General features: G+C 37.0%; 1 protein-coding gene across 1 annotated transcript; it reads right to left on the bottom strand.

Annotated features, from left to right (window-relative positions):
* Positions 1-201: 201 nt before the first annotated feature.
* On the bottom strand, positions 202-18,802 carry LOC114651662 (tapasin-like). The gene is made up of 9 exons (XM_028801508.2): positions 18,650-18,802; positions 15,434-15,628; positions 15,083-15,331; positions 11,267-11,626; positions 8,990-9,307; positions 4,005-4,106; positions 3,812-3,831; positions 3,692-3,733; positions 202-3,394 (listed from the first exon to the last, which is right to left on the bottom strand). The coding sequence occupies exons 1-8, from the start codon at positions 18,708-18,710 to the stop codon at positions 3,722-3,724; spliced, it is 1,317 nt and encodes a 438-aa protein (XP_028657341.1). The 5' UTR covers positions 18,711-18,802; the 3' UTR covers positions 202-3,394; positions 3,692-3,721.
* Positions 18,803-26,649: the final 7,847 nt, after the last annotated feature.

The raw sequence follows: 26,649 nt of genomic DNA, 5'->3' as shown, positions 1-26,649 counted from the left end.
CATAAATTGAAACATCATCCTTGGCAACTATCAAAAGATACAGTAAGTGCACTCATTTATGCTGTTTATGTGCGATAAATATTTTGTTATAATTATTTCATTTACTCAGAAGACATCACAGAAGTTAAAGTGCAAGGAGAAAAATAAAACAAGGATTAACTGAAACAATGAAATTGACAAACAAGCAGAAAAAGGCAGATGCACCCTTTAAAATATATATATTTTTATTTTTTTTTTCTGTTGAAAGCATGACAACTGGTTGTCATCATACTTTCAATTACTGCATTGACAGGACATTAAAAGGAGCACAGAGGTCAAAAATATAAGTCTGTATGTTTTGCTGAGTAGTGACTGTACCTAGTCAGAAATAGCGGAAAGCATGTGTGTGTGGGTAACAGTGCAAATCTCCTCTGCCATTTACATAATTGAATGAGTCACTCGTGGAGACTCTTGCTATCCAGCAGCATTTTAGAAAAATAAATAACTCTAATAAAGAATCATTATCAAGTTTCCAGATGTTGTTCAAATAAACATTATCCTAGTCATTCATTTTTTGAAACTCTCTTCATCCAATGTAGAAAATCCCTGAAGCTGGAGAGGGCCGAGGGGGAAATTCTCCTTGGACATGCCATCAAACACAGGCATTTAAAATATACCAAATAAAAGCTAACATATTTAACAAAGAAAGTTCCCCCTCCCTCTTTGGTTTACATTTTGTATGCACACTTTCTGAGATCAACTTCAAAGACAACATAAAGAATAAGAGGGGCCTACTCCCAAGGAACAGGATTTACTTGTAACATTTCAGACTACAAAACTGCTTTTACTTTACTGAAAGTATTAAAAGATTACTTCTTTCGCTTCACATGTAATCCTGCTGATTTACAGAGTGGGTTAATAATCATGGGATCAGTTTCCACTGCTTTTTATTCCAAATGATTATTGTGTTACACTATTTAACATTCATATTTATTCATTTGGGGTTGCATGGTGGTGCAGTGGTTGCTCTACTGCCTCCTAATAAAGAGGCCATGGTTCTCGATCCACTTCCTCCCTAAGTGGAGTTTACATGTTCTTGTGGGTTTCCTCCGGGTGCTCTGGTTTCCTCCCACAGCCCAAAGACATGCAGGTTAGGTGGATTGGTGATGTTAAATTGGCCATAGTGTGTGTATGTGTGCCAGTCTGTTCATCCTGCGATAGACTGGCACCCTTGTCCAAGGGCTCTTCCTGCCTTGCACACCCTGCCCTGCTCAGGATAAAGTGGGTCTGCAAAGTGGATAGATGTATTAATATGAAAACTGTTCAATGAATATTATATATATATATATATATATATATATATATATATATATATATATATATATATATATATATATATATATATATCTGCGGTGTTATGCAGCTGGAGATCCACAAAGAAATGCTGGATTTATGTCCAAGTGTCTGTTGATGGCGTTCTCATTTGATAACCAGGATTTGGCCAACTCTCTGGCACTTTTAGTACTGGCCTTGAATTTTACTTGTACATTGTCCCAGTTAAATGTACTAAAAGTCCAGAGAGCTGGCCCGAATCCTGGTTATCAAATGAGAACGCCATCAACAGACACTTGGACATAAATCCAGCATATGCAAACTTACGAAGAACATATTCATAAGAAACAAGACTTTACACCCAATACCCCCCCCCCCCCCCACCTCCTGACCACACTGACTTAGCCACCTCACCCCCACCCCCTCCATGTAATGTTTTGCTATATATTGCCTTTGATTCTTGTAAGTCTAAGCATTATCCTTTGATGAAGACCCCTGGCAGGGGTTGAAAGCTCAGGAATAAAAACTACTTTATGATACGTGATTCATTTTTCTCCCTTTGTGGATCTCCAGCTGCAAATATGCAAACTGTATCACAGACCTTCTGTTCCATATTATATATATATATATATATATATATATATATATATATATATATATTCATGACATTCGTAGTCTGAATCACAATCTGATTGTATGGGTGGTTACCTATCAGGTAACGCTTGTGGTTGGTCTGCAAGTTGGCAAACATACGCCACGGTGCCCTCTTCAGTTGTGAGAAGCAGATCATAGAATGTTGCGTAATTAGGGCGAAACATGTGTTGCGTACTCTTTGCATTATTTGACAGTAAACTATGTAATATATATACAGTATATATACAGTATATATATATATATATATATATATATATATATATATTGGCTATTTTAATGAGTTTAAAGAATTCCATTGGGATTTAAGAAACAATTTTCAAACTATTGTGGATCGAATCATTACAGTGATGGTACTATGTTATTACATTTTAAATTGAGACATCATAGGTTAGAGTTAACAATAATATGTGCTAAGGTGTGTCCTGATGTAATACTCTTTAGAAAATGTCAGTTATTTGGAGGCAACGTCCTGACTGGCTTTAAGCTGTGTAAAGTCAATTGACTCTATTGTGTGAAATTATGTTTGTTCTTTAAATGTGCACTATATTTATTATATTTTAAAAGAAGATATATTTTATTATGGAATTCTATCTGCTTTAAAAGAATGTTATTCGCTCTTTTCTGATTACAAAATGACAACAGACACAGCTTTTTATGAGCTGCTGCAAAAAAATATGTAAAGAGGCTCTTCTTGCTGTCCGTTATCTTAACCTGCAGCTGGGTTCTAGCAGATGGCCTCCAAAACATTATCAATAGGGGATAAAGGAGAAATTTACAAATGAGCAAACAAGCCACACGCTGAACACTGATAAGACACTGAGGAACTCTACCAACGGAACAGACATCAACTTGCATATTTTCTCTCAGAAACACACCCACCACTTGCAAATGATCATTAAGGTTCATTCAGTGTGATCCAGAGCTGTTCAGTGGATAAAGAACCAACACATGCAATTCTTGTTCTTGCTATAGACAAAAAATAAATCACAGACCAGCATAACGATATGACATGCCTTGTACGCAGGTATTCACATACAACAAATCAATTAAATAGCCAGGTGCAAATTCCAAGGCACAACACAGACAGAAAGACAAAAATAATCCTGTCTAAAAACAAACCCTTCTCTCAGACAGGCATATTGTCTAGGCCTGTCAGAAGATATAAATACAGACTCACAATTCAATCCTCTTAATTTACAGTACGGCAGATTCAGGAGTCCACCTTCTTTGTAGCAAAAAAATCTGCAAGCTTTCATGACCGTCTGTCTGCTAACAGGACCTTCAGTAGCACATCACCTATTCCCACAAATCATTGCTATCACAACAGCATTCTTTGATTAGGAAAAAACAAAAAAACACACAAGGTAGTTTTCTTTTTGTAAGCATTTTAACACATTTTCTTCAATAGAAAAACAGGGGTTTAAAGGACCTAGAAAAGAAAAGAGTGTTGTATTAGTACAATAATCCATCCATCCATCCATTTTCCAACCCGCTGAATCCAAACACAGGGTCACGGGGGTTAGTACAATAAATGCATCATTATTACAGTATATATTCATTTAGTAGTATACTGATTTTCATTTCACATTCACTTTTTCATGTTATATTTTTCTTTTGACAAATTTAGTTCTGCACCATAGCTACCTAACAAGTAAAGGAAAATTGCTCTAGTTACTGAGTCTAGATTCAGTGTAGTTTAATATCAAATTACTATGGAGATACTTACCATGAGAAACATTTTCTGGTAATGTTTGCTTCACTTATCCTTCTGCAAAGGAAAACCATAGATGTAACGTATGCAGACATGAAAAGGCTAAGACAGAATAGTAAGCAGGCAAACACTTACCTTGTCATCTTCGGGAGAAGCTGTTGTAAAAATAATGAAAAGATGTCAATATAAGAGCAATGCTAACATTTACCAAAATATGTGAATTTTTCATATCAATGTAAATCTCTTCACATTTGCATTTGTATCACTGTATAAAAGAGTAGTAACTTGAGAACATCATATATTATAGTGGAGTATTATATATAATTACCTTTTGCAGAAAATACCCAGTAAATTAGTTTGAGTAGGCCGTATGAAATAAAAGCCACAATAAACATTCCAACTGCATCTTCAATGGATGGTCCTGATGCTCCTGTGGAAATAACAAAATCCTGTTTATCGAGTTTGTAAAAGTGAGTTTGAAAATTCTCACATATCTGGATTGTATAAATATATTATTTTAGAAAAAAAATAAATTTCATGAGCAAAAAAGTCACACAGAACCTTGGCATATATTAGCTTAAATTACAAATAAAATAAGACTTTTTTATGATCAAATGTATAACTCTTGAGCTTGACCGAAAAATGACTCACAAAAATAACCTACAGCTTGAATGTAATAATATTTGAGCCTGTGCAAGCAATTTACTGAAAATTAGCAGCAGTTTGCCAAATCTTGGTCTTCACTCTCATTTTTGAATTAGTTTGTAACAAATTCATTCTGTGTAGAATCCATTCATACAACAGATTGAAGGTGCACAATAACCTCCGGCGAAATATGGCACAGGTATGTACATGACTCACACACAATGAATTCCTTCAGTTCAACAGCATTTCACACAATGAATCCCTGACACAACCTTTCAAAGCCTCCTACATATGTAATAAATCCTTGAAAAAATGTTTGTCAGTAACAAAAAGGTTAGTGCTGCCATCATGTGGACAACGCTGGAGGTATACCAGAAGGAAATTGGTAGCAAGATTAGACATTTGTTACACATATAAAAAATAAGCCAAGGCACAACTGACAATTAGTTTTATCATAAGTACACACACTGAAGATCAGTAAAAAGGTAAATAATTACATTTACCGATACACAAAATAATAAGAATTTAGTAGCATCCCACAGAGTTCAGAATGCTTATGGCTCTGTTCAAACAAGACATTCTGAAAGTGACAGTACTTCCTTTTCTAAGTTTTGTTTGAAACATAGCATTTCAGTATGGTACATATATAAACGTTAGACAACATTAAACAGCTTGTAGAGCTTGACCTTTAAACATATGATGCAAAAGATACAATTTAAAGAAATACAAAACAGAAGACCTTAACTTGCATTTACAATGTGCCAACACTTTTTATTTATCCATCTGTCCATTTCATGAACTTGCTTTACTCATTACAGTAGATAGATAGATAGATAGATAGATAGATAGATAGATAGATAGATAGATAGATAGATAGATAGATAGATAGATAGATAGATAGATAGATAGATACTTTATTAATCCCAATGGGAAATTCACAATATTACAGTGAACTGGAGTCTATACCAGAAGGACCATGTGTAATTCAGGAATTACCTCTGGCCTGGAAGCCGGTTCATTAAGGAGTCTGGGAACACGTTTTATTTTTAATACTGAATCTCAATCTCTCTGAATTTACCTGAAACAGGTCCTGTTTTGCATTTTTATTTTATTGTAATGTTTCTACTGACTCATCAGAATTTGCCCAAGGAGAGAGTAAAAATAAACAAAAATCAATTCAATTTACTTGAATGGTAATCACGGCCACAAAGGTCAATTTTACATGTGCCAAATTAATTAATAGCATACCACTGGCAGGGGCGAAGAAGACTGGTATCCCTGGAGGGAAAACAAGCTCCACACAAAGGGCTTCCTAGCTAGGAGTCAAGCCAGAATCCAAATGCTGTCAGGCAGTAATGCTGCCTGTTGTGCCATAGTGCAGACTTAAATAATTTATCCAGTTTTCTAAAGACCTTATCTAGTTTAGGCTTGTTTGGAGCAGGTGCTCTCAGCAGCACTGAGGACAAATATTGGAGTCGATGCCAGTCCTCTAGAAAGCACAGTTAAGCATGCCTACACATACACTCACTCATGTTAGGCTAATTTATAGCTGCCAATTAACATAAAAGACACATCTTTTGAAATGTGTGAGTATATCGGAACACCCGGAGGAATGCCCACAGACACATACATTATGTGGAGATTCTGTGCCAACGGTGACTGCGCTATATTTTATCCCAAGGCTCTGCAAACTGTGAAATTTGCAGTTTTCTCTATGAACATAAGCAGAATTGGCTATTGTAATGCTTTACTATGTAGCTCTACAGTTATTTTAACATAATAAAGCAATGATCAAAAATAGGACTTGTAGGTACAGTTGAATAATTCTAATTCAAACCTACCATACCATTTCCTAAGCCTGCTTAATCCTGAGCAGGATTATGGGATGGGGGTAGGGGGCGGTTGGAGACAGACGAAGCTCTATGGCTCATTTATTCCTGTACAATAAGAAAACTGCAAACAATGCTATTTCCATTAACAATACATTCTTTTTTTTGGTTGAAATTAAAAGTGGGATAGTCAGGCCAGTACCCCAACCCTTGAACCTGTGCCCTACCCATTTCTGACAATATATAGATCAATTCAACAAAATATTATTTAACCAAAACTCATATAATATTCATCATACATGAAAATTTGTATGGTGGAATGTTAAAGGCCTCAGTCACAAACTCAAGAGGATGATGTAGCCACACCCACGAGACAAGAGCTTATGCAAAGAGACTTGGAAAAGTTACATTTCTTGTAGAGAGAAAGAAACATTATTCACTCACTGGTAGTTATACGTTGCGATGTCACGATATAATTACAAACATGGAATCAAAATTCAATGTGATATTGATGAAAAGGTAAAAGCAAAAAGAAAATGAATATATGGACATAGGAGATATGACAGAAATGCAGATCAAGTGGCATGGCAGCAGCAGCAAGCCAGCAGCTGATCGAGCAAAGAGGAGGTTAAAAAAAAACTGTATGTGTTTCTCATTGTATCACTGTTTAAGAGGGGGTGTCGAAGGATCAATCGCATCTCCTTGGGGTGCGTTCAGCCCCCCTCTTCACAATGTGAGCGGCAGAGATGCGAAGTGGTTGGCGCATAGAGCAGTGGGGGGGTGGTTTCTTAGAAAATAATGTATTTCCTTAAATATGTGGAGCAACACACGATCAAAGTATATCTTGGGGTCAAATTACTTAATTTGTATGACTGACCAAGAACACAACTTACACAAGAGTATGCTCTACAAAAAAACAGGTTGTTGTCACAAAAAGAATTTAATCTTCTGTACACAAGTAAAACAGAATGACTAATTATTAAGTCACATCGTTCTTATTATTAGCATGGAGAAAAGCCTAATAAGATTTTAGCTAAAAACACAGAGAAAGGAAATGTGGAATGCAATTCTGGAGGCTAATGATACTAACTAATATTTAGAGAAAACTGATCTGCCACACCTAAATTGTCCCTAATGTGTGGGTGTGTGTGTGTGCCCTGCCCAGGGTTTGTTCCTGTCTTGCACCCTGTGTTGGCTGAGATTGGCTCCAGCAGACCCCCGTGACTCTGTGCTAGGATATAGTGGGTTGGATAATGGATGGATGGATGATCTGCCACAGATTGATACATTGCCTGTAGATGTGCTGGGCAGATCATTGAGGCTCACCAAAATCCAAGATACTTTGCATTTGTTGCAAAGCAAGAAAGCTGTGGGTAAAGAGGGCTGATGCTTGAAATTAAAAAAAAAAAAAAAAAAAAAAAATATATATATATATATATATATATATATATATATATATATATATATATATATATATATATATATATATCTTGTTAGATATATTAATAATGTTAATGCTAGCTATATTTGAGGATGCTAGAGAAGATATGCTGGTACCTCAAAGCACCCCAATACTAAGCATTGATTACTGCGGTAAGAGTAATTCAAATCCTTTTAACTGTCCCCTTAAAGGTCAGTATAGGTAATGAATAATGACATTAAGATTCTACTGAAGATTCTACTGAATTTTTATTCAAAATAATAAAGAAAATGCTCAGTTCAATAATACTACAAAATTAAACTGGATTAGTTAAAGTGAACATCTTTTGTCAAACTTTGAATGAACATTTGATGTGGACTACAACCCTTCAGTATGTGAGCTTCCAAACCAGAAAATGTTTTGAAGTTGTAGAACAGAAATATCTCTTCACTCCACTATACAAATCTGTGTTTAGACCCAATACTTGTGCTAGGATCCAACTACTACATTCTAGAACAGAAACCTCTTTTCGAGTAAATAATATATATTCTGATAACTTCATATTAGCACACAGAACCAGAAATTCTGTTGATTATTGCCAATGCTTTTGGCTATTGCTTTGGAACCATTGGCTGTTCATCATAGGCAAGAGTCAGATATAAAGAGAATTACTGTACTGTATAAGAAAAGGAATGGAACAAAAACTATTTGTATTGAAGACATGATTCTCTTCAGTACTGATCCAAACTCATTACTACCAATCATGATTAATCTGTTGAATTAATTTTAAGAGATCTCTGACGTGAAAATTAATTTGAATCAGACTGTACCTTTCCTAGTCAACTAACCTGCATATCACCACAGTGAAAAGTACTTTCAGAATTTGGCAAGAACGAAAGCTGGTCTGAAATAAGACTGCTGTGTCTCTAATTCTGTCTACTTTCTTTTTGATGTTTTAATATATGCGAGGAACCATTTTATAATAGGATTTTTGTTCACATGGCTCCTATATTGTTGATTATGCTTTGAAAGCATCTTAAGTCTCTTATGGAAATGTAGTTTTGATTGTATTATTGATTAGATATGTTGCAAATATTACAATGTGGTCTTTAAGCTCAATAACATTACATTAAAATATAGAATTTAGTAACAAAAACAAAATGTATATGTACCTAAACCTAATTTTAATGTTTATTTTAGCATATACTCTTAAAATAAACAATATTAACATATTATTATATTTAATTCATGCTATTTTTTTAAAAACAAACAGTTTGTAAGAAAATAATTAAAAGTAATACTTGCAAATATTTCAAAACAACAGTCATTAATGTATTAATTAGCAAACATCTTTTCAAAATGGTGAAATGCCACACTGTGTGGTAAAAAAAATCCAATATACAATAATAGTTCACTCGCCTGCAACCTGAAGTACAACGGATTTCTTGCTGCTGGCACCCAGGTGAGTTATCAGACAGGAGTACTGGGTCAGATGATCTTGTGTTTCTGGTATGATGCGAATGGAACTGGTTTGAGAGAAGGTGCCTTCTATACTCTGACGGTGTCCAGAAAGTTGAGCTTCAGTCAAAAACTCTGCAGGTTCCCCATTTGCAGGTTTAGCCATCCACTTTATTTCTACATCTAGAGGGTAGTAGCCTGAAACCTCACAGGTAAGTACAGCCTCATGGCCAGGGGCTGCCCAGAATGGTGAAGGTAGTAAGGCCAAATGTGGTGGTTCTGTTTAAAGACAGAAATAACATATATGTATAAGTGGACATAATGTTGAGAAAAAAAAATGTTTTTCAAAGTAATTAAAATCTTGATACTTAGTCTACATTTTTTGTATCCTTGGTTAGGATCAAAAAGTTAATTGTGATCTATGTGGAGTCTGCACTTTCTCTCAATGTCTACATAGCTTTCATTCTACATCCCCAAAGATGTGAATGTGAGTGTTTGTGTACATTTGAGTGGAACATGTGATGGACTGGAATCCTGTCCAGGACTGTTTTCTGCATTATGTCCAGTGCTGCTGGAAAAGCCACCCAATAATCATGAATTGGAATGAGCAGTTTTGGAAATGTTGCTATGTCAGGTTAAGTTGGATAAAACTTTCTATTTCTTAAGTATTGTTATGTAACAATATTATGTAATATTTTTAGACTGTAGAATTAAAGAGAGATTAACATGGATGTGACATGCTCATTTCACACACACTACTCTCCACCAAGTAACTGAAATAGGGTCCATGTACAATGGGTTGACAATGCTACTCAAGGTGCCGTCTACTTTATAGGCTGAAAAAATATATTATAGCAGTTTTATACAATCAGGTTCTAAAACAAGACATGCAATATACATTTTATTTTACTAAATGTGATATTACTGCTATTTTTCATTTTATTCCAGTTACACTGCTTAACAATCAACCTGTGAAATATTTACAAGTGCATTCACTGTTGAAACCAGAGAAATGTAAAATTACTGAGGATCTTCTGCTTGTCAGCACTTGAATAGCTATCAAATAGTTACAAAGAACCTGCCTGCATTTGCATGCAATCCTTTAATCTCCTAGATACCAGCAAATCTCCACTCCTTCTGTTAGAGAGGGAATGTTACAGCATGGCGGCACGGTGGCGCAGTGGGTAGCGCTGCTGCCTCGCAGTTGGGAGATCTGGGGACCTGGGTTCGCTTCCTGGGTCCTCCCTGCGTGGAGTTTGCATGTTCTCCCCGTGTCTGCGTGGGTTTCCTCCGGGTGCTCCGGTTTCCTCCCACAGTCCAAAGACATGCAGGTTAGGTGAATTGGCAATTCTAAATTGGCCCTAGTGTGTGCTTGGTGTGTGGGTGTGTTTGTGTGTGTCCTGCGGTGGGTTGGCACCCTGCCCAGGATTGGTTCCCTGCCTTGTGCCCTGTGTTGGCTGGGATTGGCTCCAGCAGACCCCCGTGACCCTGTGTTCGGATTCAGCGGGTTGGAAAATGGATGGATGGATGGATGTTACAGCATGGCATGATCACTCAGAATCTTTATGTTCTAAGAAGTCATTTGTTCTGACTTTGACTTCTGTGGAGATGATAAAATCAAAACATGCTACTAAAAAAATGAGTAAAAAGTAAAAATTAAGATAATAATTAGAGTTACATACTGACATTTTTGATAACACTGCTTGGTCACATGGTAAATGGAAATCATAGCATGCCACATTGATGCCAGTAAATCTATATTTATATTTATCATAATACAGAAGCATCACTTTAGATTGCTGTTCATTCTACAATATCAGTAATCCGAACTGCTGTCATCATTAAGGGTCCTAAAAAATATGTTCAAAGAGTCACATCTCTTGCAAAGTCATCATGGGTTTGCCTTTTAAACATGTGAGACACCATTACAGACAACAATGTCTGCCACATATTTTAATACATAACCCTAGGAATGCTGGAATGTTACTTTTCACTTAACCTGAGAACTATCTCAATGGAAGCACCTTCTTTTCATAAATATTTCTGTTCCTTCCAAGAAGTCTTTGAGGTTGAGTTTTAAATAGGATATAATAGATTGTGCATGGGAAGGAAGAGTGTAGAACCTCCACTATACAGAATGGGTTTTAAGTGCTAAAAATTACAACACGGGTTACTCAAATTCAACTCAGTTCTAAATATAGAAAGATGATTTTGTAGTTCTTCAGATTTACCATTTACCTATAATCTCCAGTTCCATGGCAACCTGAGCCAGCAGGTATGGTCGGTAGATGGTGCAAATATAGGTACCTCCATGGCGAATGGACACATTTTTGATAAGCAGTGAGGCATTTCCTGACCCATGCAGGTTGGTGATGTCAACTTCAACATCATCCTTTGTGATATATTTTTCATGCAGTTTGTCAAACTTGGCATCATAAGCAAAAAGGAGCCTCCCTTCTCCTCTGTATTGGTAGCGCCATTCAAGGGAAAATTCAGAATTCTCTTCCTCTTGTGGAAGAGTGAAACCACAATCTAGTAACACATCTTGTTTCAGCTTTGTCTGAAGAACTGGAGTGTGACTGTAGACATTCATAACAGCTGTGAAAAAAAAATGATACTTTAATCTCACTTCTCTTTATATAGGTAAGATTTTGTCATAATATAATATAATATAATATAATATAATATAATATAATATAATATAATATAATATATAATTCACTAAGCCGCCGACAAGTAAGACACCCATGGCGCACACAGGACGGAGCCACACCCACAAACTCTAAGACCATTGGATATGACGACAACTCGCAGAGCCACGGCCACCAACTTGGATGCGATGACTCGGAAAATACGGCGTCATTTATGTTCGTCTGTGCTAGAGTCCACATGTACCTTTAAGCCACGTTGACTGTTCATAGAGGCATGTTTCTCGCGGATGTGAATCGCTGTATGCAGCATCTAAAACAGTTTGCGAGGGGTATCCCATGGGATCCTTAAAACAATCCTTTAAAACTGAGGTTAAAACACAATGAAGGAAGCAGTCTTTAAAAACCAATAAGCCCTGTGCCTCTTTTTCATTAGCGTCTGACTTGCTTCACCGATGCAGGCCCTGCAACAGTCGAGAAGCTCTCTCAGCAGCTGACTTTCTCTGTGCCTGACTCCACTACTGTCAGTCGCCTGATTAAAAATGGCCTTTTGAAGGGGAGCTATGGACCCCCTATACCACAGGAACAAATTGCCTTTGAGCCTGCTTTTGCTCACTGTAACGTACCGGCTTTCTCTCTCTCCTCACTCGCTCGCACACTGCACAGGGGAGAAATGCCTGCAGCACGACTCCACCCGGAAACCATTTCAGCCACACTTCCACGCCCCTTGCTACGCTGTTAGTGCGATGATTATTTATTTAAAAATGGCCTTTTGAAGGGGAGCTGTGAACCCGCTATACCACAGGATCACCTGTGACATTGCCTTCACATTGTTTTCCTTTTATTTCTGATCCCGCTGAGCAGATCAGACACCCAGGCAAACAACACTGAATAATCAATAGCTCCAACTACTTTGCCCGCCCCAACTCCTCACCTGAGTCGGTTTTCGTCTGTGTTCAGCAGTGTTTCCCAAACTCGGTCCTGGTGAACCCCTGTGGCTGCAGGGTTTTGTTCCAACCAGATTCCTAATCATTAATGCCAGTGAAACTCATCAGGGATAAGTCAGTTTTTCAAATGCAGCCGTGTAGCAGATTAGTCTAGCTGGATATAATAATCCGAGATGAATGCGTGCCCCCGCCCTGAGTGAAAAGCCAATGTATATTGAGTCTAGAAAACATGATCAACAAGTCTTTCATAGGCTGCAACAAAATGATGAAAGAACGGGCGCATTTTTTTCACACAAGCTGTGTGTGTGGGTGGGTGGGTGTTAGTTAGTTAGTTAGTTAATTAGTTACTCGAAGGATTTCAAGATTTAATATGCACAAGCGGTAACACTGCAAAAGCAGCCCAAACCAGAAAAGACGGCTGGCAAAAAGTGGGCATCAAATTAAACGCGTGTGCATTGTACTTACTGAAAGCAGCATTACGGATTTTGCAAATGTTCACTTTTTTCCCTCTGCTTAAAAAACATTAAAAAAGCGGCGTATACTATGCCGCGGATTGGTATGTAGCATGTAAAACAGTTTGTTTGTTGTGGATAATTTGCCTTTTACTTTTACACAAAGACAATTTCCTGTTAGATTTGCCTTTGCGATGACAATTAATAAGGCACAGGGCCAAACTTTCAAAAAGATATGCATGTATCTGCCAAAACCAGTTTTCAGTCACGGACAGTTGTATGTTGCTTTCTCCAGAGTTCCATCTTTTCATTCACTTACTGTTGTATCCTCAAAATCACCCCTTTTAGACAACTGTGTCTTTCTGGAACTGTTCACCCATCAATAAATGATTATGCGTCGTATGCCTGCAGGAACATGTATGAGCGAGTGACACACACACACATACAGGCGCGCGCGAGAGAGAGAGAGCACTGGACGCATAAGAATAATAATACTTCATTACATTGATATACCGGTGTTTTCAGTATTCAAAGCGCTATCCACACAGGGAGGAACCAGGAAGTGAACCCAAAATCTTACACAGTCTCCTTACTGCAAAGCAGCAACACTACCACTGTGCTACAAGGCAGTTACAGAATGCACCGGGCTCGATTTTGTTTTCACTTCTGTTTACAGCAATCAGGTCGTAGTGTGCATTATTGCAATGTTACTTTTCTTGGTGCCTTATTACATCACGGATGTTTCACATGTTCATTTTTTTCCCTGTGCTTAAAAGACATTAAGAAAGTGTTTCTCAACTGTGACTCCGAAACAACTCAGTACGCAAGCTATATTAAGCGTCAACAACGAAGACTCGCTACACTTTAATGAACAAGTGCTGAAACTTATCCCTACCGACGAAGTAACTTTCACCAGCATGGCCTCTATCGCCACAGACGATCTCGCTTTCAGTCATGGACAATTGTATGTTGTTCTCTCCAGAGGTCCATCTTTTCATTCACTCACAGTGGTATCCACAAACCCACCCCATTTGGACAACTGCGTCGTTCAGGAAGTGTTCACCCATCAATACATAATTATGCGGCATATGCTACGCCGTGGGTTGGCTAATATAATATAATATAATATAATATAATATAATATAATATAATATAATATAATATAAGTGTCTGTGTTTTCTGTATGTCCATCCTGTTGCTGTATATCTGCTATATGCCATTGCCATGTACTATATCAAAGGAGAAAGTAAGAGGTTTGAAAGGACGGATTGGGAGAATTACGGGGTCAAAGAAAACAAAACTGAGGTCAAACCTGTCAAAACCTGTAATCCAAAACCAAAATTCAAAGTCTTAATTTAAGCAGGAATCTAATACCTAATAAACACAGAGATAATTGCATGTAATTGCTAGTAAGTCTATCAAATCTCTGATAATTTTGTGCTTATGTGGTGTGACCTTATATACTGTTGCTCCTGATAATATCATCAAGTCGTACTTCCACTGCATAATCAGAGTGTTACCGAGGCAACAGGCGACACAATGCTCTCAAAATGGCATTGAACATAATGTTATTAAATTAACAACTATAAAATAAAGTCCCACACCAAAAAAAAAAAGAAGAACGGGTTGTCTGGGCATGAAAACCACAGAAAAGAAGTAAAGAGGAATTTTTAGGCTTAAGGAAGACTCAAGAAAAATAAACTAAAAATGTTAATCACAACAGTATGGGATTTGTCAAATCAGTGCTAATATTTATGATGTGCCATATGTTAGAATGAAAAGTGCAAAGAGTTCTATTACTAAATGCATTATAAACTACATTCCAATAGATATTAATGCTGAATATTACTGAGATCTACATTGATTACTTAGATTTCAACCCATCTTAGATGGATAGCACAGATAATATAATATAATATAATATAATATAATATAATATAATATAATATAATATAATATAATATAATATAATTATCTACTGGACTTAATGATTTTATATTCAGTCACCTGTGGCTTCTGTTGTCCCTACAGGTAAACGTAAAATACTGGATACAGCCAACTTGTTTTTCAAACCCTGGATGGATGAGGATAACCAATCAGCTGTAAGGTAAGCAGGACTTGTGTCTGGACTTGTTAGAGACAGTGTCCAGTCCACCATAGCAGGATGGGGTGTGAATGGGTTTATTTCACACTCTGGCTTTTCAACTGCACCATCCACAGGTTGCAAAGCTGAACTACAAAGGGTACCAGTTGAATCTGTGAAATTAAATACAAAGAGACAGTTCTTATTGCAGACAAGAAACAGAATGGTCCCTTATCAACAATATCATAAAAATGAGTTTCTGCTATTCTTCTCACCTACAATACGGTAGACCCGATTTGGATTGATGCCCACTGGAGGGTTCTGGGTATTATAAGCCAGGTTAAATCCTGTGCTTATATACAGAAAAGATTTCTCCTGGCTCATCGCAGATGGGAAGCTTCCAGCTCGGCTTGATTTTTCCTCAACATACCAGCACTCAAGAGCTGGGCATCTTGCAAGGCAAAGCGGGGCTGCAGAAAGGTACAAACCACAAACATATTATAAAATCATTATAAACTGTAACAACCACAATCAAGGTAATAATGTTCACAGTATTACTACACAATTTACAAAAACTGAAAACAAAATAACAATGATAAAGTACAGCACTTGCAAACTTCAAGGACATTTTGTTTAAAAACTGCTCATTCCTTCTTATTTTGCACTTCCTGTTCACCTAATGGTTCAAAAATGTAACCCAGGATTTGACCGTCTTCAGAATGGCGCTGTTAACCACACTACTCAGTATCTTGTTCCGTACTTTCCAATATTTGTACAAAAGAGACCCTTATTCAAAAAACCAACTACTGTGTATTCTGTGGCCAGGGCCATGGAAGAGCATCATCCAGCAGCAGGTCCAGTATCTGCTCTTTTGTGTGAGAAGAAACAGGTCTGCTCTGCCAGAAGTCTATATAATGACCTCCAGCTGGCTATTGGTATGCATGTTTTTGACCTAACTGTCAGAAACAGACTCCATGAATTCTGACTCCCTCGTTGTGTGTAAGACGTGTTTGAAGACGTTTTTGATGAATTTCTGTCTTACTGATAATAACTAGCTGTTAAGTTTTGTAACTTAAGAATTGCAACAAGTTTGTGTTTAGTTCTGAGCTCTTCACTTGTGGTGATCAATTTTGCAGACTTCTCCTAAAATACTTGTCACTTTGTATAAAAGTATCTGCCAAGCAAATAAATGTCAATGTACAGATATACTCTGTACAGTCACAGTGTGTCCATGTCAGAGTACTCCAGTTAACTCCCATATCCAAAAGATGTGCAGGTTAGGTTGACTCATTACTGTAAATAAGGCTAGTATGAGTATTTGTGGGTGAGTGAGTAGGCCCTGCTTATAGAATATCTGGCACCATGCCTTCCTGAAATTAAATAAACTTTTTCAGAAAATGAATCGCACTACATGCACCATAAGTCTTTAACTCTATTTGCATTACATTTAGTTGGCCACATATTTGCCTATATCAGAATTTTGCTCATGTTCCCTGTTATGAATCTAAGTATATTGTATCTGTTAATGTACCCAATCAGCAAATTTGACTAATTTGATGCTTACTGTATATTTTTTATTTAAATTGTATATCTAAATTGAAAATTAGAGCAATTATTATGAAAACAGGACCTTCAGCTCATCAGACTTGTCCAGCCTGTTTACCTAGGTTGTCTAAAATACAATTAAGTTGAGATCTGAAGCTCCCTAAAATACTACTCTCCACCACACTGCTTTATGTGGAAAAAACTGTAATATTTATTTGAAATCTGCCCTTAAAAACTTTTCAACCTTATTCTTGTGTTCATGTTAAAGAATTTGTTAAAAAATACCTGAGCTCTACCATTCCTATTCCTTTCATAATCTGAAACACTTGTATCACTTTGTCTCCTAAGCTCCATTTGCCTAATTTGTAAAAGGTAAAGACCATAGTCCTAAGCCCATAATTAACCTCTAGTAATTTTAAACAAGCTTCTGCTCACCATAGCTCATTGTTTTTTTGTGTCAAAACTAATTCTGCGTCCATCTGCACAATGCTACATTGATCTCCGTTATACTGGGGCTAATCTCTTTAAATCCATCAACATCAGTTATCAAAAAAAAGATATTCAATACATGAAATACTTGTTTTGCTCATCTAGCATTTCGGTTTAGTTACATGCAGAGACTACAGAAATCCAGAATATTTTAATAACATTAATCATTCCAAATCAATTTTATTTTTGCAAAGGACAATGAAGGGTGACTGTAATAGAAACATTTAAATGGTGTTGAAAGTCATGATGGTACACAAACACACATCAATTGTAAATTTCAGATTATCATGCCAGTTTTTTTCCAAACCTTCACAAGTATCGGCCAAATACTACATATAATAAAAGCTTTAAAATCTTGCAGTTTTATGGACTTTCATTTACACGCCTGCTTAATCTAATCCAGTTGGGTTTACAGTGATGGGCACAAAGAAGGTAACAACCAATGATGGGCTGGCAGTCTATTCAAGGGCACACTCATTCATGCAAAATCAAGTTAGGGTCACAAATCAAACAAACACATACTGTACATCTTTGGAAGGTGGGATATCCTGGATACAAACTCTTGCGGACAGAGAATCCTGGAATTTTACAAGGACCGTGTAACCCAATAGGGATTTGGCTTCAGCTTTTTCAAACCCTGCCTCTGTTAAGTACTTTTGAAAGTAGAAACTGAATTCAAAGCAAAACTAAAACAAGCAAAAAAAAAAAAAACTGATGACAATGCCACACCTCAGTTGGGGATGGCAGACATGATGTGGCATATCGATCTGCCAACTGTGCCAGGAGGCTGCTGAAAAAATGCCCACGATACAAAGCTGAACACGGATGGAAGTGACAAAAATCTAATGGGCAGTAAGTTGCAACACTCTACGGGTGCTCACCCATTTTGTGTGATGGAGGGATACGCAATAAAATATAGTGCTTTGTTTTAAATCAGCTAATCTTTATGTATCATGTACATTTCAAAATAATGCTTCGCAAAATTACAAAACGAACTCAAGTGTTATACACGAATATCACTGCACTGACATCTGTCAATCACACCAAAGAAAAGATAATCAGGGTAAACTAACAAAAGCTTCCTTGAAAAACTTTTTTGTTATATATATCGCATTGCTTTCATGTATATTTATCATTATGAAAGTTTTATTTTGGGGGAATAATCGTTGGCCTGACACAATACGATTTACACTTCACGTCGACGTATGCTAAATCGAAACTAACATTTTGCAGGCTCCGTTGGAGGATTAATTGTGTTCCAAATTAAAAATACGGATCATTGCCTCGCCTCTCATAGTCTTCTGAAGACGTAACGCTAAAATGCTGACGGTTTCTAAGAGAATTTGTCCCTTTGAAGATGCGGCCGCCCGCGTCCATCGACGAATGAGTGCGCGCTCACGAGGCACGTAACTCGCCACCTGTCCGCAGTGCGCGCTCTCACACCGCGACTTACTTACCCAGAAGAGCTGCAAAGCAGGCGAGCAGAGAAAGTTTGTAGATGGTGGAGAATTCCGACATTGCGGGAGAGAAAGAAAAACAGTACCGAAGCAGGGAGTCGCTCGGGTGCTTTTAAATATGATGGAGCTGGTTTTTCCCCGATACTTTCACTTTCGTTTCGACTCTCTTTCTTTTGTTTGGACGCCAGGAGGTGGTGGCGCTGCCAAATTTAAAAATACACAGTCAAATTATAAACTTTTAGAAAGATGGGGGTTCAGTTTTTCTGCCTATCAGATTAGGGAGTGGGCAACTGGGGTAGGGGGTGTGTGTTCTTTTGAAAGATAAATGTAACAAAACTGGTAGGTTACCAGGAATATAAATATGAAATCGTTTTGAATAATGTTGGTCACTACTACTACTCCTACTCCAACTACTATTACTACTACTACTAATATTAATAATAATAAAACAATATGGTAATGGGGACACATTATTGTATGCGACATAGCACAATTTTTTCCTCACAGTGAGGGGAGGTGGCGATCGGCTCTCATCATAAAGTGCAATTTTATGCGATGTTTTATTTACTGATAAGTTACTAATCACAGCTTTTGCTTGTTTTTTCCCTTATATTTCTTTTTTAGCTGTGGCCAAAGGACATTGCAACCACCTTGCAGTAACTAGGAAGATGAAGAAAGAGCTCCAAAAGAGTCACCTCATAATAGTAACACATTAACATACTGTAAAACTGTAGAAGTGTAGGCTATGGGTAGTCTCTTCAAGCATCTCTTACTGCTGAACCAAAAACACAGGGGTTGCCAGGTCCTCCCTTGTTCTGCTGCAGAGAGTGCATACATATACTTACTTATAGGGTTAAGGTTAGGGTTTGGGGAGGTTAATCATTAATCCATCTTTAATTCAGTTGTGTTTATCTTTTCTCAGTAAATTGATTAAAAATCATTTGACTTCTAAAACCAACCATGATGGGCGTGTTGGAGTGATATCAGAAGGTGTGATCTGACCGCCATTAATTGGCACTGCTAGAGTGATGTTGGTGAACATGGGCTACAATTAGAACCTTATTTTTAGTTGCACTGCTTCAAACTGAAGTCTTGAAGTACATTTATATTTCAGTCCACACAGAAATTCATACATGACCAATTCATTCTGTCATATCTACATTCAGTTTCTTTGACATCACATTGTTTAGCTGTAAGTTTCTAGTGGGTGGAATCGGAGGAGGTCTTGGAGCTGGATTTTTGGTTTTGCTGTGAGTTGTATTTTCTCCATCCTCCAGCCAGCTGGAGTTTTTGTTTTCTTCTCTTCCCATGCTATCTGACCATAACATTTGTTTATTAAAAAGAACATTTTGTTTCTTATTTCAACTGTCTGAGACTACTTTTTATACGTAAACATCTTTAGTGTTTTACTTTCTTCTTGTATCTCTCCATAGCTGTTATTATTGAAAAGGACTGTCAGCTACATTCGTGTATGAAAATGTGTTTTATAAAGAAATGTTGTTGTTACCGAACAGTATCGGATGAAGGTCAGATTACAATGCCAGATGGAATGCCAGTCAATTGCAGGACACACACTTTCACTTACTTTTTATAAATTTGGTAAGTTTACTAACTGTTATGCCTAATATGAGCACAGTGAGAATGTGCAGGTTTTATAAAAATGCCAACCTGAATAGGAATCACACCCTGGTTACTGAAGCTTTCAAGCAGCATCTCTTACAGCTGTGTCATTGAAAACCACAGTCATTACTCATACAAGTATAATTCTTAAGTAGGGTTAATTCTTTTAAATGCTACCTGATTATATTTAACCATATATCTTCTAAATATGTCAGTGACATGTAATTATTTATAAAACATGAGAGACAGTATCATAATAACCTGGAGTAAGCACAGTATAAAAGAATGCTGTTTCAGCAAGCAGAAGACCACAGGCAAGGATGTGCTAGTACAGTTTTGTAATAAACAGTGATACCCACTCCTAAGGCATTTCCATGGTAAGAAGGGGCATAAAGTTGAAAAGAAACAGGTCCAATGGCCTTATCTAAGAGACTTCTGCACTGGTGACTGCAGAGATCCTGCTCTGTCAGTATGAGTAGACAGTAGTTGCCAGGAAAACATCAGCAATATAAGACAAATGACAGGAGGGACTGGTAGTTACCCAGTTAGATTTACAGTATTTAGACTACTCATTACTGGTAGATAAGCGGGCAAGGTCAAGAATAACTTTAATATCCCTGAGTGGAAAATTTTAATAGCAAGTGTGTTAATACTGAACAACAAAAAGAATGCAGGGTCTTGCTACTTATTTGCAAGGGCTGCAGACATGAATACTGATGTCTGGCACTTTCAGGATGACCAACAGTCCTAACTAGAGGGCAATAGATTCACAGCTTAAAAACATTGTGGCAACTTAGGAAGGATATTAATGCACAACCAGACTTAAACCCTGGGTTAGGTTTAAATGAACATTTCTCGCTAGAACCACAGAAATCTAAAGTTGGAAGTTGGATAAGGGCTTCTTGGCAGTTAAGTACAGTAGAAAGAAAATAACATGTGAGAATGAGTGTGGTTTTTGATATACAAGGGGGCTTTGCCCCCTGCTTGCTTTGCTCGCCAACCCCCCTGCCTGTGCTATGCACCAGCAACTTCATGTCTCTGCCGCTCGCAAACAACAAAACTTTTAATACTCGCGGATAGGCCTCTTCATTGGGAAGAAACACTACTTCTTCCTGATGGCAACACGAATTACATGATCTACAAGTCTCCGACTTAAAGTTTGAAGGCAAACAATATCTACACACTTCTGTCATATCACCTATGTCCATGTATTCAATCTCTTTTCGCTTTTACCTTTTCATCAATATCGCATTGAATTTTGATTCCGTGTTTGGAATTACATCGTGACAACGCAATGTATAACTGCCCGTGAGTGAATATTGTTTCTTTCTCTCTACATACACAAACTGTGTCTGACAATAGCAGTCACACAAATGAGAAATGATTGAACAGTGTGTGTGGTTGTAAATGTTTTAGATGTGGGCAGGACTTTTCCAAATCTTTTTGCATAAAGTCTTGTTTCGTGGGGCTTGAAATTTTCTCTCACAGGATTTCACTTTCAACAAACAACCAATCTTTTAATTCTCACGGATACGCCTCTTCATTGGGAAGAAACACTACTTTTCCCTGATGGCAACATGAATTAGACTATCTGCAAGTCTCTGAATTAAAGTTTAAATCCAAACAATATATTTGATCTCTTTTCACTGTTCCGTTATTTCACTGAGTAATGATTTCCGTTTGTTTGCACTAATGTGATCTTTACTATCATTTTTTGAGACTTTCGAATTTTCGTACTTCCATTATCTCTAACCTGCTCTGCATGTGTATTGCTCCAAAGTTTTTGAATTCTTTATGACGTTCTACTTTGTCATCTCCTCTTTTATTTCCAGCCCACGGGGTGTGGTTAAATATCTTGGCACAAAGTCCTATCTTGAGGGACGTGAAAGTGTCTCTCTTCAAAAGATCATGTCTCGTCACAGGATAAAAAGTCTTGTCTCTCAAGATGTTTTTTATTATAATAGAGAGATTTAACTGGGCTGGCAAATTTGCTAGCCACCTCACTGAACAGACAGAAAAAAAATAGACATAGTAGTGTCCATTGGAACTACATTTTTGTATGCCTGTTTTTCCTACACCCTTAATAGTCTTTTGGATGAGTTAGTAAATTATTTTGCTACTATTGAATCTATTTCAAGTTTTATTCTTAGGGGCCAAGGAGGAGGTGTCCCTTTTACAAAGTGTATTTTTAATCAATTATATCATGTATCTCAGATTTTATTGAAAAGGTCAGTACATTAAATGCTCACAGCATGAGTTATAAAAATAAACCTAACAAAAACTATGAATAACTGAATACAAGTTATGTTTCCTGACTAGTAATATCATCACTTTCAGATCCTCCATGGGACCTTAATGGCAAAAAGCTCTTGAACAATACTAGTGCTCATTAATATTGGTAAATGTGTTACAGATTTGTTTAACACCAAGGACAAAGTAACCTTTGTATTCGTATTTCATTTACTTTATTTAGATCTCTGGCACATGGGCCAGTTATTTCTCATTGTGAAATCTGGAATACTAATAGACTATCTCTTGGTCAAGGTCACATACTGGCGGGGTTTAAAGTAGCAGCTTTGTGGTTTGCAGTTGGGCACCTTTATTACTGTTAATATCACCATTTCAATACTAATTTGAAAGTAAGTTTTTATTGAGCAGTTAATATGATACATTGACAAACATGCATAGATTTGCCCAAAATCTTACAAATCTCAAATGAATGCTTTAGAATCTCCTAAAACTAGAACTAAAAAATATAATGAATAGTGCAAAAAATAATAAAATAAAATAAATATTGAGGTACAAAAGTCCTTTCAAATCAATGAACCTTGGAGGACACTTTCTTTATACTATGATGTTTGTTGAATTTACAAAACATGGGATAAAGGGATGCTTAACTTTTATTTTTAAAGAGAAAACATTTCTGAATTGTATCATTTTATTCCAGAAAACCAGCCATTTAGATGATACTAGATCTGCTTCATGGTAGTGTTTTGCTGCCCCCCTGTGCTTAAGATGAACAATTTAATTCAAATTTATCATTACCTAGGGTGCCATCATGCCCCAAACAGCATGTGTGTTCTGTACATAAAATCAAGATACTGGGAATTTCATCAGTAAATTTACAGATTTTTAATACTAGTTTAGGGGGATAAAAATCACATAATTTACTCTGGTTGACAAAATCAAGCTTCGCTGGCACACTGACACCCTATAACAACTGTCCTGGATGAACAGGCCCCATTTCTCGAAAATCCTTAATTGCCTTAGGTTGGATGGGCTATGGTCAAGGTATGCACATTGCAAGGTATTCACATTGATAACAACTTTAATTTTTGCTTGTGTGTGTCAAGCATTGCTTTATTTTTTAGCAATTATACAATTAAACAATAACAAAATACTTGATTAATCATATAATGTTTGGTACCTGACTTCATTTTTTGAGCATCACACATTTTAGTGTTTGGCCTGGAGTACCATTCTCTGGAAAGCAAAACAGTCTTTGTTCATTTTAATAGAAATCATTTATTTGTTTATTTGTTTTTACTTTTGATTTTTGACTTTAATGGAGTCTTATGGTATTTTAATTGTTATTAAATTATGCCTACATTTATGTAGACCATTCTTAGAGAAAAATGTTACAATTGCAGTAATATAAATTAAAATGAATCATATAAGTTAAATCAGTAGAAAATAATAAAAGTGGACGATAAGTAAGTATGGCTTTAACACAGGAGAAAATATATATGCTTTGCTTCCTCGAATGCCAAAAGGCTGTGATTATCTTACACATACACAAGTAATTTCAACCAAAAAACAGGTTTTTATTTTAACTATAAGCAGCAGAAAATTTATAAAGGCACAAAAGCTTTGAGTAAATATTTTTCCAGAGTCAAGAGCAGCAAAGATGGTTTCCCAAAAGGAATGCTGCAATCTGTCTTTTGAACTAATTCAATTCAATTCAGTTTATTTTTGTATAGCACTACTTACGGAGTGCAGGTGCAGAGCTTTGTGAGAAGTTTGCAGGTAAAATGCAAGTATACATTTTTCAAATAAAATTAGAATACATAAAGACACAGAACTGTTTACACACAGTTGTTTGAAACTGATTAACCTAAATGTAAACTAACAATATATGTCAATTAATTCATTGTTGAACCATTCCAAGTTGACAACGGAGGAGAGAAAAATAAAAACTCCAGTCAGCAGCATCCTTGGAGAAAATAAACCTCTGGGAGGTCCACAGTCAATTGTAACAGAGAAAATCAAAGACAAATTCAGACACAGTGACAGTCCTAGAGACCTTGGCCAACTATGCACCCACATACCTGCCATCCAACTGATGACAGAATCTTTCCATTTGAGGATTCCAAGGCTCCTGATGTGTCAGATGACTTTTTCATCCATTGTTCAAAATCAACACCAAATATTGTTTTTGTGCCATTTATTTATTTATTTTTGGTTGAGAGTTCAGTTAGGAAGAAAACAATCTGCAACTTCATAAAGCTCTGTCTAAAAGCATTCATCAAGCTTGACCATAAGATAGATAGTATAGTGCTGTCCTTCTAGAAGAACAATTTAAAAGTCAAAAAGATTTCCTAAGATGGGAAAGGCATTGTTGGTGGGTTACTCATATCTGTGTTGAGGGAGTTGGCTAGTATTGGACAGGTCACAGCATGACTTGATTAGTGTTTCATGAATCATTCCTAGGGACAACGTTATCAGTTTTTATGGATTACAGTACCTTCAGCATCAACACTTTTCCAGTCTTGCATATACCTGATAACCATAGACGTGGTTCTTCATCATCCGTATGAGACTTGTGTGTTGAGCAGAACAATCTCAACAGTTTATCTCACAGCTGACTTTCTAGTGGCTTGCTGGTCAAAAGTGGCTGTGGGTGAAACTAAATTGACTGTAGGTTTCTCCAGATGGATCATATGAACAATTTTAGGACAAAATAGGTTGGTCTGACATTAAAGAATGACACCTTAATCAGCTAGTACTGTACATCACCATGAAGAAGGTGAGTGAGACTGAAATAGTTTATTCCACTTATTTTGTATATATTGGCCACAGAACCTTATTATGATTTTATATGTATAATAAAATGGGCACCACTTGGACAAATTCAAACTTTCCAAAAGACAGACAGGAGAACTTGCTGGTGAGGCCTGAGGAGAAAAGCATCCTACTCCTGTGAAGAGTATACAGTTGAAAATCAGTGACCTCATCACAAGACTATGCTGCTCCATGGCCTTTTACCTCCTGTTTGTTTCTTGGGAACACAAACTTGCATTAAACAAACAAGCTAAGTGTATCTTATCTGTAATGCTTTACTTTTTTTGTTTGGATATTTCTGTCATGGATAGTTAGCAAAAAGGAGTTAACAGTTTCAGTAAAGCTAACATTTTCAGATGAACGCATTCCCAGAAATATATGCATGCCATCTGAAAACATCACTAATTAAGTAATAATTTCATGCTCTTAAATTCTCTATGCTTTATTACTCAGACAACTGATATCTATTTGTTTGCATGCCTATGAACAAATCTTCTGTTTCCAAGACTTGCTTAGGAACTGTTGTTGAGTGACAGGCTTTGTTTGTGGTAAGTTTAGGCAACCTACATTTTTCATAATTATTATAACACCAGGGTAATATCCTAAGTAGGAGATAAATCAAATTTCAAGCTTGCTTTTAATGTGCTGCATGCACTATTACCTCCAAGTTAATGATATAAATTAGTTAGGCTAAAGGGTTATTTCATATTCTTTAGAGAAAATTATTCAGCCACAATCAACATCTACCATACTGTTATATTTACAAAGGCTTAGACCTGCTTATTTTACATTTTTAGCTTGGAATCAATGTTCTAACAAATGTTGCTTTAACTTCATAACTGTTTAGCCATACAGTTTTGAAACATAAAGAGCCCAATCAGATATGTGATATATATCTGATGTCACTTAGTTACATCCATCCATCCATCCATTTTCCAACCCGCTGAATCCGAACACAGGGTCACGGGGGTCTGCTGGAGCCAATCCCAGCCAACACAGGGCACAAGGCAGGAACCAATCCCGGGCAGGGTGCCAACCCACCGCAGGACACACACAAACACACCCACACACCAAGCACACACTAGGGCCAATGTAGAATCACCAATCCACCTAACCAGCATGTCTTTGGACTGTGGGAGGAAACCGGAGCGCCCGGGGGAAACCCACGCAGACACGGGGAGAACATGCAAACTCCACGCAGGGAGGACCCGGGAAGCGAACCCGGGTCCCCAGGTCTCCCAACTGCGAGGCAGCAGCGCTACCCACTGCGCCACCGTGCCGCCACTTAGTTACAGAATATGTTTATTTTAAGTGACTTA

The sequence above is a fragment of the Erpetoichthys calabaricus genome, chromosome 1 (assembly GCF_900747795.2).
Source record: "Erpetoichthys calabaricus chromosome 1, fErpCal1.3, whole genome shotgun sequence".
In the NCBI taxonomy this organism is placed as follows: domain Eukaryota; kingdom Metazoa; phylum Chordata; class Cladistia; order Polypteriformes; family Polypteridae; genus Erpetoichthys; species Erpetoichthys calabaricus.
This window is presented reverse-complemented; position numbering and strand designations above follow the sequence as displayed.

What these genes read in the sequence shown, in the direction of transcription:
- LOC114651662 (XM_028801508.2), bottom strand. Translation starts at nt 18,710, where the DNA reads ATGTCGGAATTCTCCACCATCTACAAACTTTCTCTGCTCGCCTGCTTT. An exon ending in CATGGAACTGGAGATTATAG is followed by an intron (nt 9,308 to 11,266) that starts GTAAATGGTAAA and finishes GTCTTTAAACAG; the next exon opens with AACCACCACATTTGGCCTTA. An exon ending in CGTTGTACTTCAGGTTGCAG is followed by an intron (nt 4,107 to 8,989) that starts GCGAGTGAACTA and finishes TTATTTCCACAG; the next exon opens with GAGCATCAGGACCATCCATT.